Source organism: Molothrus ater, chromosome 1, assembly GCF_012460135.2.
Source record: "Molothrus ater isolate BHLD 08-10-18 breed brown headed cowbird chromosome 1, BPBGC_Mater_1.1, whole genome shotgun sequence".
In the NCBI taxonomy this organism is placed as follows: Eukaryota; Metazoa; Chordata; class Aves; order Passeriformes; family Icteridae; genus Molothrus; species Molothrus ater.
Genome location: NC_050478.2, coordinates 111,337,576 through 111,354,733, shown reverse-complemented (window position 1 = coordinate 111,354,733; position 17,158 = coordinate 111,337,576). Strand labels below are relative to the sequence as shown.

Sequence of the window (17,158 nt, the reverse complement as noted above, 5' to 3'; positions counted from 1 at the left end):
CCTGCTGTTGCTTCAAGAAGTCCAGATATCATATTAGGCAAAATTCCCACTACGGCTGTCAGAAGCAGTGCGCTTGCAGGAAGACCTAATTGTTTCTGCGTTTCGCTGCGGGGCTGAGCGCTGTTTTTGCCTGCCCGTGACTTCCAGAGGGAATGAGGAGGGCTCGGACTGCCCAGCGGCGTGTCACGGTTCAGCGCGGTGCGCGGTGGCTCCGGCAGCGAGGGCAGCGCAGGGATGAATCAGCAGCGGAGGGTTCGGGGTGCCCGCGGGGGGAATTAGCTCAAATGGTAGAGCGCTCGCTTAGCATGCGAGAGGTAGCGGGATCGATGCCCGCATTCTCCACACTTTTGCTGCGCCGCTGCTTTGAATTCAGATTCGTTTTCCTGGAGCAGTTTCGTAAGGATTAAAATGAATCCGTTTAGAGACGCGTTTGCATAGTATGAACTATTTAAGTTTTTAACGTTGATCTGAGCTGAGCTTTATTATTATTTTTTTTTAAGTGCAAATTATCTTCTTCTCGTGGCTAGAGGAGGGCATTAAATGATACCGTGGGAGACCGAATATCACTTGAAACTCACGTTAGGAACAAGCGTGCCCTGCCCATCCCACAGCGGGTGCAAGGTAGCTGGAGAGACACTAATTCTGTGGTGAGCTGATGATTTTTGTAGACACCTACCAATTTGTACATCGTCGCAGAGACAATTCCAATAACTTTTCGTATCATTAAAAAGTAACCAAAAATGCTCACATTTGGTGCAGTGGTAAGGGACGGAAGCAGCTTTTTTTTTTTTTCCCTGTATCACAGAGTAACAGCGTTACAGCGTTAGTTTAGATGGGTTCGTGAAGAAATTGCCCCTCGGAGACTGCACAGGTGTAATCTATACAATTACCATTTCTTCTCCCCTTTTATTTGCCGCGTGAGGTGGTCTCTATTTCCCGCTGAGGATTTTCTACCAGAAAACCGGGACAATTCATGGAAGAAAATCTTTTCCCTCCGCGGCGCCACAGCCCATGAAAAGTGTGGAGAATGCGGGCATCGATCCCGCTACCTCTCGCATGCTAAGCGAGCGCTCTACCATTTGAGCTAATTCCCCCTGCGGTGGGTGGCCGGACCGGCGGCACTCGGCCTCGGTCACCGCGCTCCGCTGTGCTCAGCCGCCCTGCCGGACAACGCTGACATCTCTGAATTTACGTGGAAAACGCCATGGCTGAAAAACCAGGCTACACACTTGGCGTTATGAGGTGCGTTTTCTGCTGTGTTCCTTGGATGAAACACCTCGTTTTCCTGAGCAGTGCATCCTCTAGCGTTTATTCGAGGAGAGAGAACTAATTTTTTTTTACGTCTCTAACAAATACAAAAAGGCTTGTAAATTCAGAAAGATTGCTTTTAGAGGTCACTCAAGCACAGTGAGATTTTTCTTCTCATTTTTTTCAAGTCTTTAGTTCCTTTTCCAACTTCATTTTCTCATTAAACATACATAAATGATAAACACAGTGGTTTAAAAGTTTATGTTTAGTTTTTTGAGAGGAAAAATTAATTCATATATTCTTATGTTACATTCTAGAAATTATTTGTATGTCCACCTTTATTCATTGACTGATAATTCTGTCCAAATAGTATTGCATCTTAAATATGTGGGGTTACTAAGTACATTTCTTAAATAGAAAAATTCACCTGTAGTCATACTAACTGACTTTGCAGTAGGAAGCACATGGCTAAACCTCTATTCACAGGCTATTAAATCAAATGCTTTCTGGATTTCAAGAAATAAAATGTAGTTTACAGAGAGAGTGGATACACTGATATGCTCTGTTTAAATGCGGAGGACTAAGTCCTGCTAGTAAACTGAAGTGTGTGCAGTAATTCAACAATATGTGTACTGCTGGTTTCCTCTGAAGGATTTAACCCACTGGATGGCAGCAACCAGTCAAAACAAAATAAATTTCAAAACTGAGCATGTGCAAGTTATAACTTGTCCTAGGTAAGGTAGTACTCCAAATCTGTTACAATCCAATTACAGGTCAAGATGTGGAACTACATTGTGGCTGCAAACATTCTCTTAAAATTCAAATATTCTCCTGCCTAACTTCAGTCTCTGCACGATAAAAAAATTAAAATTTATTCTTAACACTTCTTGCATTGTATTGGAGATGATTTTATCTACCTCACTTGAGCAGACTTGATGGGGGAAATAGGCAAATATGCAAAAGCAGTTTCAGTCCTTCTCACAGGTATATGTGTATGTTAGGCTCACTGACGGCCTCCGGCAGCCTGTGGCCAGGATCTCTCCCATATCGTGTTTCACGAGGTTCAGCTCTGGGAACAGTTTTCTTTATCGACCCTCTGCAGAGTCATTATGAAAAGGGCAGATTACCTTTCCCTGTTTTTCACCACCGTGTCTCAGTCTGCTGCCACTGAAAAGGGCTAAAGCTTCACCCATCTGGCTCACAAGAAAACGTTTTAGAACGTTTTTCGAAACAGAACGCTTTAGGAAACGTTTAGAAACATTTTCTGTTTTTTAGAAACAGAAAAAAGTTCATTTAATGCCCAAGTGAGGAAAGATCTCTGCACTATTTTCAAGTATTAAAGCATGTATTTTATATAACTCTCAACATTGTTTTGTGATCATGAATTTATTGTGAGTGTTGCTAGGTTTTCATGTAAGATGGCAAGTAAATTATCCTGATTTCTTAACCTGGTTAGGAAAACTTCCTCACCTATGTCTGAAAAATAGCCCAGCCTTCTTAGGTTCCATTAAAAAAAAAAAATTAGAGTGTTTCAGTTTTGAAGGCTTTGTGCCCACTTACTTTCTTTTAACACAGATCACTTCAACGCATCTTCTTGTCAATACTAATGGAAACTGATGTAAGTTAACTTAATCAGGCTTGAGTTTTGCTTTCTAGATGGTCTCCTGAGAGGACGTCAAGGCAAATGTGAATTTTGTATTATCCTCAAGCTGCTCTAGTGTGTTTTCTGTGATGTGGTTTCCCTGAGTGTAGGAGAAGGACAAATCTAGTGTGTGGCAGGTGGCACTGAAAGGCTGCAGGGCAGGGGTTTGTTGTGCACGTTAGCGTGAAATGCTTTATCACATTACTCCGCCTTACCACGACAGTATTTTTGTCATCTCGGGCAAAACCAGGGGCGTCTCCAGGTCAGGCGGTAATGAAATGTTCACAACGGCTGCCCTGGGGTTACTCCCTGCAGTGAAAAAGCAGAATAGAGGCAAAAAGTGCAGGTTGTATTTATAGCTATTGAACTCTGAAGCGACAGGATGTCAAGGTTTTGCACGGGGGGAATTAGCTCAAATGGTAGAGCGCTCGCTTAGCATGCGAGAGGTAGCGGGATCGATGCCCGCATTCTCCACTCTCGGTTTTGCTCCTCGTGGGAGTAAAAATACTTCACTGCTCCAATAAAGCCTGACGCGTCCAGCAAGAAAGCGAAAGCCACAACGTACTTTCTTTCGTGAACGGCAAGTAACAAACGAGGCGGTTTTTATTATTACATGCAACAGCTGGAAAACGTCTGTTCCACTTTGACTTGTTTCTTGCTGCTTGATTTGGAAATGCTAAATGAAATACTACAAATGTATGATTTTGGAATGGAAGTTGAACGTGTTCTCTTTTGCGAGCAGAGAGGCCAGAACAAGAGAAAAATCTTAATTCTATGCGTGGAGCTATGGCCTTAGACGCTTTCAGAGGATCAGAGCTCTGTGATGCGAGCACTAACCTCAAGGGGGGGAATTAGCTCAAATGGTAGAGCGCTCGCTTAGCATGCGAGAGGTAGCGGGATCGATGCCCGCATTCTCCAGTCTTTTGCCACAGAAGAATTCATCCACGCTACCAAACAAAACGTGTAACTTATTTCACGTAAATAAAGTGTTAGTTTTGCTTTCATTGGAGTAAAACTGATTTTTTTTTTCCTTCTTCCTTTTCTTCCTCTGCCCTTACTACCTAAATCAGGCTTATATAACTGTATAGGTCAATCATTTGTTGTAACAGTTTACTTCCTGGACAGTGTTGAGTTAAATTGAGCAGGAAGAGAATTCTGCAGTATGACATTTTTCCGTGCCTAATGAAAAACAATGCATCGTGGTTTAACCCCAGCCAGTCACCAAGCCCAACGCAATTGCTCACTCACTCCCCCACCAGCAGGGAGACAATTACAAGTGTAAAAGCTGGAGAGCTCAGTGGTTGAAATAATGGCAGTTTAACAGGGAAAGCAAAAGCCATGCACACAAGCAAAGCAAGCCTAGGAATTAACTCACTGCTTCCCATGAGCAGACAGGTGTCCAGCCATCCCTTGGAGAGCAGGGCCCCATCACACATAATGGTTACTTGGGAAGGCAAATGACATCACTTCAAATGTCCCCGCCTTCCTCCTCCTTCCCCCCATGTTATATACTGGGCATGTTGTTGTATGGTCTGGAATATCCCTTTGGTCAGTTGGTGTCACCTGTCCTGGCTGTCTCCTCTCTACCTCCCGTGCCAGCATGGAAATACGAGAAGCAGAAAAGGCCTTGGATCTGTGCAAGCCCTGCTCAGCAATAACAAACACACCTCTGTATTATCAACTCTGTGTTCAGCACAAATTTAAAATACATCCCCACAACAGCCACAGTGAAGAAAATTACCCGTACAGCATCCAAAATCAGCACACAATGGATGAATGATGGTTAGAGACCTGAATCAATGTGTCTTGATCACACAGTAGAAATAGTTTCAGAATGCTTGTTCTTCCCCAGCTGTCTGTTGTGATCCCTCCCCAGATATATGGGATCATATGGGATCTTCTTTCATTAATGATCTTTATGAAGCTGTAGTATGAGCTGGATCAATCAAGTTTACAGCTAAAAGGTGTCACCTCTTTCCTCCCAAGTCTTTGTCCTGGAAAGCACACTACAGCATCCATGCATTTTAGCTATGGCCTGTGTGCAGGCTATAATTGAGCTCCCCAGACTTCCCTCCCACTTCCATTTTGCAGAGATGCCTTTAAGAGGCTGATGCCTCTAACATACCTGAAAGCACACTTCTGTTAGAGTTTCAGAGGTAACCTTGACCATGTGGTTCACTGACTTTCCCCAAAGTCTTATTAATTTCTTCTGGTCTTTCTCCAGACATTGGTGTTTCATTATGGTGCACTTTCCCCTGACCCTTCCAGGAGCTGCACAGCAAGTGCAGCTTTTTAGATCTCAGTCACGTTATGCTAAATTTGTCTTGAATGTTAACTGAGCATCTCACAGTGTGCCTTATTTCCTCACATCTTCAGTCTCTTCATGGATGAGGAAGAAAATGTGTGTGAAATTAGCAAAATTTAGTATTCCATTTCTTGGTATGTCTCTGGAGTAAAAAACTTCATCTTCCCTTTGAATGCTGAGGCCTACCTGAAAATTCATAGCATACCCAAATGTGACTACTTTCAGTATGATCAGTAGATGCCTAGAATGGTCACACTAAATCTCATTGTTCTGAGAAGTCTAGGGCAACCTTGTGGCTGCTGTGTAGGCACTTATTTTCAGCAAAGATTTTCTCAGTTCACAATGTGTTGCCACTGGGTTCTTCTCCCCGTAACATGCTGTGGTAAACCTGTTTTATAAAAAACTTTCTGATCATGATCTTTGATATGTAATTTTTTATCTCGTCAACTGTAAGCAGTGTGGACAATGTAGTCATCTGTCTCAGGAATGTCTAATGATTAGAGAAAGACTCATCATTCTTTTAGGATGAACACAGAATAATCCAATATCATTTCAACTAAGTAAATAGATGGATTTTTTTTTCCTTTTTCATGAAGTGAAGGCAGAGTAGAGTTTGGAATATTTCTCAGTAACATCCAATTTCAAGTTTGGCTGAAACAGTTATGCAAGGATTCTAACCTGCTCATTGCACTTAAATAAAAAAGACATAAAGCAATCATGCTGCTTTGTACAGCTGAGGAAGGTCGACATAGCCTTGTATTTTTCTATTAAAAAAATCACCCATACCATGCCCTTGGGAATATTATTGTAAACAAGCTACAAGACCTTCTTCTTTCAGGACTGATTATATGTCATTACCCCAAAGATGGGTAATCTCTTAAGTCAGACCTAAAATTGAAGTAAAGCAATGTCATTTTCAAGTGGAATCTATCTATCTTTATTACATTGAGGATACTTCTACAGTACACTCAGATCAAACAAAAAAAAAAAAACCCAAAAGCAGAGTGCCTTTTATGGTCTCAGAAAAAACTTCCAAAAAAATTGCAGAATTCTAGATGGAAAATCAGCACAGGATATGCTGATTTGTACCTGAAATGAACACAAGAGTCCTTTTTAAGTCAAATAATTTTATTTCAGCTTACTGCAATACTAACAGTAAAAATTGCAATTACTAAAAAGTCATTTGAATTTTTACAATTCAAATGGAAATACAGGCAATATTGTTACCATGCTCTAAAAAACATCATAAAAACACAAAGCCCTTGCCATATTAGTAATTACATTTAGCTAAAATATATATAGTATTGCTGACATGAGGATTTCCATAAAATCTTGACAGTGATAATGACAGTGATGCCACTTAATCATGACTACCCTTGTCATAGCAAATGATAGCCCAAGCTGTGAAAATCTTGCAGTGGCAATGCAGTAAGGCAAAGAGGAGCCATGGCAGTTGGTTGGCAGGGAAAGGCTATGCCTGTCATAGCAGATGATAGTCCCAACTCTCAAAGATCTTGCAGACTGACACTATCTTGAGTAAGGCGAAGTACAAGTCGTGACAGCAGGCTCCAAAGCACAGGGTAACTCACAGCAGCCTCACTGTCTTTCCAGTCACAGTCAGGAAGTCTTCATCAGCCAAGGCACGAAGTGCTTCTTCAAACATTTCCTTCGTGACAGCCTTAAAGAAAAGGAGCAAGTCAAATAAAGATGGGGAAAATACTTCAAACACAGTAAAAATGCTATACTTTCTATCAATTTTCTAATATTTTTATTTGAACTTTGCATTCTATGTGAGAATTGAAGCCTGGCCTGGAACCCTGAAGCTGAGTTTGGTTATTCCAGAAGCCAGAATAAACTAAGGTACAGCAAATTCAACTCAGTTGTCTGCAAAAGAACTGGTTTTCTAGTCATACTAACAAATAGTTAATGTTTCCATTTCCTTCCATAATGTGATTAGAGGACAAGAATGTTCATTTGGAAAAAATGCTTTTAAACATTAATGGAAATGTAAAAACAAAGCAGGAAACTTACTATATCAGACTGTGCTCGGAGATCATCCAAAAGCTGCTGGTACTTCAAAGATGGTGCTTTACCCTTTGATTGGATGAGCTTCCGTAAGGCTTGAGCCAATTCCTCTTTCCGCTTACGAGCTGTTGCACTCATTCCTTGGAGAAGCAAAGAAAATACCTTTTAGCAATCAGCTAAGGAGGACAGGTGAAGTTACATTTTAAAAACCACAAATTCCCTGCTTTAACGCTACGTGAGCACAAACCTGTGGTGAGAATGGATATGTCCACAATGCCGGTCTTGGGATCAGTAGCAGATTGTTTCAGCGCTTCCCGGTGGAGGCGTTTGGCTTCCTCCACATCAACAGTCTCCACCTTGTCGGAGAAGCGCACCTTGGCGTGCGCCTCGGCCAGCCGGATCAGGGACTCCAGCTGCCGGGGGTAGGCGGACACCATCCCCCTGCCACTGCCGATCTTCCTCATGTCCACGTACGCCTGAAAGGGAGACAGGGTTACACAGTTCACTGCCTCTTAATTCCTTTCCAGTCCCCTGCATCGCCCACCTCTTATTTCAGAATATAAGCAATTTTGGCAAGCCATTCCAAATACCGTATTTCTGCTCACACACCTTCACGGTTCGTCTGCATCAAATAATTTTTTTCCATTGTAAAGCAATTAAACCATGGTAATTAATCAAGTTTTGAATCACTTTAGAATTCTGGATTAGTGTTATATAGCAGTACTTTGTCTATGATGACACATTTTGCTTTGGTAGACTTTAATGTGTTTTATGTGATGGAACCAAACCAACATATGTGAAAGCTAAACATTAGAATGCAGAATGATTTATCTGATCCCTCTTTCCATTAAAGACCATTTGTTTTCAAGGATTTTACAGGAGGCTGTTATGTAGATAGTGTACGTACGAGGGAATCTCACCACTTCTGACAAGTCAGTAAAGACTCTGATCATTCTAAGCAGCAATTCCTTTACCTCAATAAGGGCTTGGCCTGCTTCTTCACCTAATCTGGGATTTACATAACTACGAGCATATGCAATGTAATCCCTCAATACTGCCATATCCATGTATTCCTCCTCCATCTTTTCTTCACTTTGGTAGTACAGTGAAACCAAATGGCGAGCAAGGCGTCTGTCATAAGCTTCATCACGGGGATCCAACATCAAAAAGATCAAGTCAAATCTGAATGGGATAACATCCAGTATTAGTGTGTATACTTTCTTTAGTACTTGGGTTAGAAAGATTTGACGTAATAAGTACAGGTAAGAGTTCCTAGACTTAATTCCTACTCTCAGTAAAAATTGCTTTCTCACACCAGAAAAAAATCTTTTTTAGACTTCTCAAGGTACAGAACAACATAATGAATTTGCTTACACCCCTATGAACTTGAAATTTTGAAATTCCAAAAGGTACATTCTGCAAAATTCAGAGTCCACGTTCAAGGCTGACATATTTTGTTTCCTTAAAAAATCCACACCCCACACCCCCCCCAAAAGAAAGTTGCAACTGCCACAAACAAAAAATCTCACACACATAACAAATGCATGGAGCTTGCTGCTAAAGATACTGCCCTGAAATACAACAGCAAAAAAATGCAACTAAATAAAATTACAATTCAAAAAGCACTTGCAGTTTCATCCTGAAGAAAATGGTTTATAATTTTACAAACAATATATTCAACTAGTCTCAACTATAAGCAGACACGGATGATGCATTTTTAGCCAGCCAATAATTTATTTTTGTAGGGTTAAATCCAATAAATTGTGGAATTGAGATGTTGCTCAAACCTAGCAGCCCTTAATTGAAATTTAAGCCGTAAGTCTTCTCAGGATATCCAGTATAGCATGAGTGTACTTCAAATTTCCAGTTACTGTGGAAATTCTTAACAAGATGCAACTCCAGCATGTAGTTTAATTTTCTGTCAGCGAGCACTAAATGTGGCTCCAACAACTATTGCCCAAATGACTGACCAGCACTGCTACCTCCTCAGATAAATTTTACAAAACAGCAAGAAGCAGGCACAGATCTTAGGACTCTACCATCTCTGCTGCCAAGTTCCTGATCATCAGAGTTTCACTTCAAAATCTTAATGGCGCTAAGAAAAGCATCCTGAATTTCTGTTAAAGTTATCAATACCCCAAGTTTCAGAACAGCTTTTTTCTAGGAGATGATTATGAAACAACATAGAATTAAATAAGAGACTCTACAGATCTTATCACACCTGCTCTTCAAGGTCAACATGTAAATACTAAAAGGCACTCCTGTGCTCACATAGATATTGCAAGGACAGCATTTAAAGTATGTGTATGTGCTGTAAAAGTTTTCCATTAGGTTGTGAACAGCACAGTAGTTCTATTATATTCTATGTAATGATTTTCAGAAGAGGAAGTGTAACATCCCCTAAAAATGATACATGCAGTGCAGTTCAGTACCTTGACAGCAGTGTATGAGGAAGCTGAATGTTTTCAATAGTAGTCTTTTTTGGGTTCCACTGTGATTCTATAGGATTAGCTGCTGCTAGGATAGATGTACGAGCATTCAATTGGCAAATAATTCCAGCCTGTCAAAAGGAAAAACATTTCTGAAACCAGCTGCAGCTGTGCCACGAAAACCTCCCTCCAATTTCATGAGATCACCAGTGTTACTAGGTGGATTCTTTTGTCAAAAACTGCATTGTGAAAGCCTCCGAGTAAAGCAAGAGCAAAATCCCCTAGGAATAACTTCAGTTTCATTTACCTTTGCAATGGAGAGCGTCTGTTGTTCCATTACTTCATGTAGAACTGACCTTGTGCTTTCATTCATTTTATCAAACTCATCAATGCAGCAAATGCCATTGTCACTGAGTACTAGAGCTCCTGTCTGAAGAACCAGCTGCCGTGTTTCTGGATCCTTCATCACATATGCAGTAAGACCAACTGCACTTGAGCCTTTGCCAGAAGTATACTGGCCTCGAGGAACCAGGTTATACACATACTGGAGCAGCTGGGATTTGCTAGTACCAGGATCACCACAGAGAAGAATGTTGATCTCTGCACGAAAATTCCCTCTTCCTGTGTGAGTAAAGTCCTTTCTTGATCCGCCAAAAAGCTGAAGCAGAATACCCTATGAAAATGAAATTATCAATTGTATAGATGTAACAGAGCAAATACAACTGTTCAGCTGAAACATATGAAAAACAAACACTGCTAAAATTAACACAACTCAATGCATCTGCATGGTTCCAAGCATTAAAGACAGAAATTTTGTATGTTGTTGTAACCAGATTTTGGTTGGAACCTGAAGAATCCCCTTGATGAAGGGTCCTTAGTTTTCCTCAACTCTACCCCCTAGACTTGATGTGCCTTTATTAGCATGTTGAGAACGTAACAACAAAAGGAACTGTCTTTACTATGTTCCCATTTCATAAGTAAATCATTGTATGGTTTTGAATTATACTTTCAGGAACTTGTGAACAATAATAATGTATAACTCTGTTAAAAAAACCTCAAAGGAATATACTTTGACATCTTTTGGAAGAGTCCCTTGGATAACAGTCCCTGGATACATCCAAGTAAATGTTTTGATACTCCATAATTCAGAGTCAACCATATATCATTTTGAAGCCACTCTTCCCTTGTGGATGCCTCTTCTCAGCAAGCACAGTTACTATGTTACAGGTACTTACTTTTTTTTGATAAAAGTAAATCAGTAATCTGAATTTCCAAGAAATGTCCAAGATACATCCTGCAATTAAGTTTTCCCAGTTCTGCTGCCTTCTTACCTTTTCAATTAGCTTCCCTCTAATTAACATTCCTTAATAGCTTGAAAAGAATTATGATACACTTATAACCAACTCCACCCTGACAAGACCATGACATTTTAAGACTGCTCAAGATAACAGCTATTTCAATTTTTAAGTTTCAAGATACATTAACAACAAACAGTAACTACAAATATATACACATAAAAATACACATCTTGCAAGAGAAATAAAGAACTTTTCACCTTTTTGATATCTTCATGCTCATAGATACTTGGAGCCAGAGCTAAAGCAAGCCTCTCATAAATGTCTGCTTTTTTAGAAAGCTCTTTGAGCAATTCCACACGTTCCTCTGTAAACCTCTTTTGCTCAGTTTCCTCATCAACACCGTGCAGGCGTTTGGAGTCTGTCTTGCGGTAGTGTATGACATCAATGTGGGTCCTGTACACGGATTTCACGCTGCTGACACGGGGATTTACTCGGATGGGGACTGCCCTGTAGATACCTAAATACAAATTTCAACCACAGCATTAGATATGGACAAACACGCTCATTCCAAACCCTAAAAATTTTACAAGTTCCCAGGAAGAGTAGAGCTTTTCTAAACAGCCTAAGTACTTTGTCCTCTAATTCTCAATGTAAGTCATGTAGAAGCCATATTTAAATCACCTAGACCCATTTTTGCAGATAGACATACATGTTTTACATTTGTACCAAAAGTGTTCTCAACAATGAAACCATTTTTGAAAAAAACCTAAGACTTGCTGCCTTTGAAATTCCCACTCCAGTCAGCCTTTCCCCCTCTTTTAAAGTGCCAAGCTTAGTGAGTTTTCTATTGCATTTCAAACAGCTGTTTCTTTTTTTTTTTACAGCAGTTGTTTTTAAGCAAAGTGATTTATAATATGTCGCTGCAGTATCACAAGGCTTACTTTATCACTCTCCTGACTGCAGACACTATTTAAGACACTGTCTCTTCTTCAGCTACAGCTTCAGAATAAAGGAGTCAAGGTCAGACAGCCTAGGGATGTCTAGCCCAATCATGGGGTCAAACTGGAGTCAGCTGGAGTCCACTGCTTGCTAAAGGCTGTCTCCTATCAGGTTTTGAGTACTTCTAAGGACCAAGACTCCACACAGCCTTGCCAGTCAACCTGTGATGAGGCTCGACCACACAAACAGTAAAAAAATTCTTATTTTTAACCAGAATTGCCTGTATTTCAACTTGTGCCCTCTGTGTGCCACTGGGCATCATTAAGAAGAATCTGGCTTTGTCTTCTTGACACTACCACCCCTCCACCCACACCTAACCAGGTGTTTCTAAATATGCTGCTAAGATTCCCCCAAGCCTTCTCTTCTCCAGGCAGAGCAGCCACAGCTTTCTCAACCTTTCCATGCGTGACCAAGGCTTCTGTTATCATCGTAGCCCTTTGCTGTATTCACTCCTGTATGTTCATGTTCCCCTTGCCCTGGGAGATCCCACAACTGGACCCAGTACTCCCTCAACCTGCTGACAACACTCCTAATACAGCCCAGGAGAATGCTGGCACCACAGCCATGGTCCATCAAGCACTGCTTCCTTCCAGTTTTGTTTTTGTCTGCAAGTTTGCTGAGGGTGTAGAACACTGTCCCAATAACAAAAGGCTTCCAGGATTATTGGTTCTATCACCTTTCCCAGGGCTCAAGATGAAGCTGACTGGCCTGCAGTTCCCCAGGTCTCCTCCTCACTATAGGGAGTGCCATTTGCTTTTTTCCTAGTATTTTAGCCAATCGTTGTGACTTTTTGAAGATAACTAAGTGGCCTTGCAAAGGAAGTGTCCAACTCCCTCAGCACCTGGAAGTGCATCCCATCAGGTCCCTTTACCCACAGTTAAGATCAATGAAAAAATGAAGTAGGAAGTACTCAAACCAAATTTTACCTGTGACATTAACTCTGTCACCTGGCTGAACTTTATCAACAAGGTCATTGTGAGCAAAGAGTGCCACTGTATGTGGGGTCTGTCCAGCTGGCATATCTTCAGGAGACTCCTGCAGTTTGATCTGGCAAAAACACCATTTAAGTTTCAGTTGCAAAAAAGCAGGGCTTTTCCATAGAGCATACAACAGGATTTTGTATTAACACAGTCTTCAGCATCATTTTCAATCAGCAACATTGCTTAAGAACAAAATATCCCCACACAAACAGCAAAACTGACTGCTGATTAGAAGAGATTATGAAAATGAGAATTCTGGTATTACTACTGGTATGGATAAAATGCTGCTACAAACAAGGCTCCCCTAGTCTAGACAGAAGGGGACATACTATATATAAAGGGGCTTCCATACAGAAGCATTAAAAGATGTACATCCTTAATTCCATCCTCCTAATGCATTTCTTCTCCAAAGTAGACTTACTGTTTCACTGAGTTCTTTCACCCATTTCCATGTTTCAAAACACTTTTTCTTTTCAAAGCATTCAATCTCAAGATATGTAACTCATGCTGTTGATGATTTTAGGAGGGTGGGGGAGCAAAAACTAGCAATTCTTTAATTTTAGCCACTACCTAAGCCAACATACCATCTGTTTGTCAGAGAACATGGATCTGTTGTGAATCAGCGCCATGCTGTGCGTTGTGTTACAGTTCTTGCACACTGATGGTTCAGCAATCCTGCCGCGGTCAATTTCCACTCTGGTGGTGAAAGCGCAAACCTGGCATCTAAAGAATGCTTCCTGCATCTCAGGAATTAACTGGGAGCTTCTGATGACCATGCCACTGATGGTGATGAGTTGATCAATGTCTGCAAAAATACAGGGACTCATGTCATGACCTCATACTCTTAAAAATTAATTGACCTTCAAAATTTCACATTACAATAGTTTTTAGGCAGTAAGTAGACAGACAGGTTACTACTATTTTGTTCAAGCAAAAAGAATCATAAATGCATAATACAAAAGAAAGAATCCTTTGCACTTCCAGAAATAAGAACACAAGTGGCTGATGATAAGAGATATTTCCTTTATGGATAAGATTATTCTCCATTTGGGCTTTAAAGCATGTTCTTCTGAAACAGACACGAATGGAAGATATTGGTCTGGACGGACTGCAAGTACAGTTTTATATAGTCTTATGTTAGTATTCACTAAGTTTATGGAAAGCTTAAGATTCTTTTCTAACATGGTAAGCAAAAAATTTACCTTCAGGGTTTAGATTTCGCATATTCCTGGTCTTCAGTGCATTATATGGCCTTACTTGAATTTGATGCTCTAGTATTGAATCAGGGTAACGATCAAAAAAGATCTCATTGGCAGCCATGTCAAATGTTGGGATAACTTCCTGTATTATAAACAGCTTACATGTTAAATCACAGAATGAAGTAATTATGCATAAAGCATTTTATGTGCTGAACAGCCAGTAATGACTAAAAGTTACACCAGCTAAACATTTTCCTACATAACACAAAACCTGCTGTTTGGATCATATTTATTCATTCACATGAGTACTGCAAGGGGTGGAAGTACAAAACTCTGGACATTGCAGTTCACCAGCTAACTTTGCATGCATGAGGTACTCACTGTTTCTATGATCATCTACTATGAAACAAGATGCTTATATTCAGTAAAATAAAGTACCAAACACACACAGTATGCACTGCATTTAAACAAGAATTTTAAAACCCAGAATTACGAAAGAACCATCTGAAAGCCAGAAAACAAGTGCGCTACTTCACCTGAGGATAGCAGACCAGTTGCCTGTAGAGATTTTCATCAAATGATCTTAGATGGTCACAATTTACGTTCAGGAATGGTTCCCCAACCATATTAATCTGCAAGGGAGTTAGTAAATCTTTAGCTCAATGGCATGCAAGACTGAAAAAAGAAAATCTGAATTACAAATTACTGCATTAGAAGTACCTCTTGAAGTCGTTGCATATAGCGTGGCTCATTAAGATCCAGGCCAATGTCTTCATCCTCTTTATCCAGTGGATCGATAAAGCGCTGGAGAAATCTCTGAATGTCAGAGGTAAAAAGAAAGACAGGAAAAATTAACAGAATTTAGCAGTACAAATACCTCCTTTGTATCAGAGTCAACTAATATTTTTTTAGTTAAATTAAATGCTAGTTTAAATCAAACTAGCATTTTATTTAAAAAGAAGAGGAAGAACTAAAACCCACCTGGAATTTTTCTTTGCACGAGGCCACATTAACATCTGTTCCCCAAATAACAAGCTTTTGTCCAAGAGATTGCTCGGTTGCTACTATATCCTCAGCCAGCTGCATGGAAACAAATTAAGAATATACAAATATTTATATGTTCAAAAAGAAGTTGTCAGGTACAAGAGGTGGGACATCCACCTACCCCATCAGAGTGTAAATCCACTTGTCTGGCTTTCCGGACAGAGCCGAGATCCGGCCTCTGCCTGACTGGAGTTCCTCGGGCACCACTTCGTGGGGTACCCTCCACCCTGGAGCTGGGTGTGCCGTAAGTCAGAGGTGAGCTGATGTCAAAGTCAAGAGGAATGGCTATAAAAGGAAGGGGTTTGTAATTATTATTGAGACATTTTACATCTAGACCAGATTAAAATTCAGCCTCTGGATTTGTCTCATTGGTCCTTCAACTCTGTCATAAAATGAGTAGTATCAGTCAAGCCCAGTGTTTTGTCAAAACACACAATAAAGATGTTGCCAGTCTTCCTAGAACTTTTCTTTGTATTAACAGCTCTTCTCAAAGATCCCAAGTTCAAACAAAGCTTCCCTAGAAAACTTTACAGCAGTACTGCATTTTAAAACTACACTGGAGCTCAAGCATAAAAACATACAGAATTGTAGATGAAACACTTTTTTTTAGTATTTTGAGGGTGGTGAGCAAGTGACACAATTTACAGTCACTGGAATTAAAAACAATCCTATGTATAAAAGCAAGGAAGGTTTCCTATGGCAAACAACTAGTTCCTTCTGTGTTAACAGTTTTATTACTCTTTCTATAAATAAATTTTTTCAAGTAATGTATATTCCCTGATGCATATTCCCACGCTAACTGGAAGCTACGATAGAAATCTGCACCCCAGACACTGACTACTCTCCTGCAGAGTTCACTACACTAAATTCAAATGAGAAACATGAGATAACGCTCATTTTTTCGTCGAGCGTTTTCCAGCCGGATCTGGCCCAGCGCTGTGTAGAATCTGCATCCCCGGGGCCCGCACAGCCACGGAGCTGCCCCAGCCCCGCTTACCGGAGTGGCGGAACTGCGGCGGGCTGGAGAACAGCGCATCAGCGGCGCCGGGGCTCTGCGCGTCGGCGGGCGGGGACGTGGGCATGGGCTGCAGGTCCCCGGTGGAGGTGGAATCGTCTGTGCGACGCTTCTGGGAAGGAGGAGAGCGAGCATCTTGTGCTGCAAGAGACACAGGGGACCCGGAGTTACAACAGCCAGGCCGCCGCGCCAGGCGGACAGAGGCGGGGAATGGGAGAGCGCTCCCGGCGAGCGAGGGGAGCCCACCCCGCCGGCCCCTTCCCAACGCAGCACTTACGAGTCGAGGGGTTGCTGCCCCGGCCGCGCTTGCCCCGTCGGCGGCTGGGAGTGGAGGCTGGCGACGACATGGCGCTGCTGCGGCTCCAGCTGCGGTCCTACCTGGGGGCAGGGGGTCGGAGAGAAGAATGAGCGCGGCGGGCGCTCCGTCACCGGCCGAGCCCCGACCGGCGGGTTCCCGTCCCCGTCCCCTTCCCCTTCCTGCCCTCGGCAGCCGCGACCCCCACCCACCTGCACAGCCCCACGGACACCGCCGCACTCCGCGCCAAAGCCAGCGGAGTGCGCGCGCTCTCCCGGGCTTTCTGGCCAATGGCGAGGCGCGATCGCAACGGGAGCGCCCAACGATGGCAGAAAGGGGGGATGCGGAATCGAGAGGGAGAGGAGGAAGGAGATGAAACCTCTGGACCGCCGAAGTGAGGGTGTCGGCCCGCTCGACCTGCTACACTAGAGAAAGAATTATAATGCAGATTACTACTTGTGATACAGACAGAGGCTGCCCCAAGTAATGGCACATCGCCTCCCCCCCGCAACCTAGCGTGGAGCCGCCCGCACCTTGCCGAATTTCGCGGCAAAACCAGGGCTGTGGGCAGGCGTGGGGAGTTTGGAGCAGCCCATTCGCATACGAGGGGGAACCACTGCTGTATCCAGCATTACTGTCCTGTTCTGGGCTCCTAGGTATAACGGGGACCTGGAACTCC

The 17,158-nt window shown here is 42.1% G+C and overlaps 1 protein-coding gene and 4 non-coding genes across 5 annotated transcripts; 3 read left to right on the top strand and 2 right to left on the bottom strand.

Annotated features, from left to right (window-relative positions):
* The first annotated feature begins 269 nt into the window (after positions 1-269).
* TRNAA-AGC (transfer RNA alanine (anticodon AGC)) lies at positions 270-342 on the top strand. Its single transcript has one exon. It is a non-coding gene; the product is annotated as a tRNA-Ala (tRNA).
* A 679-nt stretch (positions 343-1,021) lies between these two features.
* Positions 1,022-1,094, bottom strand: TRNAA-AGC (transfer RNA alanine (anticodon AGC)). The gene has a single exon. It is a non-coding gene; the product is annotated as a tRNA-Ala (tRNA).
* Positions 1,095-3,291: 2,197 nt separating this feature from the next.
* On the top strand, positions 3,292-3,364 carry TRNAA-AGC (transfer RNA alanine (anticodon AGC)). The gene has a single exon. It is a non-coding gene; the product is annotated as a tRNA-Ala (tRNA).
* Positions 3,365-3,735: 371 nt separating this feature from the next.
* On the top strand, positions 3,736-3,808 carry TRNAA-AGC (transfer RNA alanine (anticodon AGC)). Its single transcript has one exon. It is a non-coding gene; the product is annotated as a tRNA-Ala (tRNA).
* A 2,497-nt stretch (positions 3,809-6,305) lies between these two features.
* Positions 6,306-16,746, bottom strand: MCM4 (minichromosome maintenance complex component 4). Its single transcript, XM_036378990.1, has 17 exons — positions 16,692-16,746; positions 16,462-16,562; positions 16,167-16,325; positions 15,291-15,454; positions 15,107-15,205; positions 14,846-14,941; positions 14,662-14,757; positions 14,129-14,267; positions 13,511-13,731; positions 12,873-12,993; positions 11,205-11,464; positions 9,957-10,322; positions 9,653-9,780; positions 8,195-8,402; positions 7,468-7,696; positions 7,227-7,360; positions 6,306-6,873 (listed from the first exon to the last, which is right to left on the bottom strand). Exons 2-17 carry the CDS (start codon positions 16,529-16,531, stop codon positions 6,781-6,783), a joined length of 2,583 nt encoding a protein of 860 aa, XP_036234883.1. The 5' UTR covers positions 16,532-16,562; positions 16,692-16,746; the 3' UTR covers positions 6,306-6,780.
* Between the last annotated feature and the right edge of the window lie 412 nt (positions 16,747-17,158).

Bases quoted from the DNA above. Each gene is read 5' to 3' on its own strand.
- MCM4 (XM_036378990.1), bottom strand. From the start codon at position 16,531: ATGTCGTCGCCAGCCTCCACTCCCAGCCGCCGACGGGGCAAGCGCGGC. The intron at 12,994-13,510 runs GTATGTTGGCTT...TGTTTTTGCCAG, and splicing joins TGTTCTCTGACAAACAGATG to ATCAAACTGCAGGAGTCTCC. The intron at 11,465-12,872 runs GTAAAATTTGGT...ATTTGTATTTAG, and splicing joins TGACAGAGTTAATGTCACAG to GTATCTACAGGGCAGTCCCC.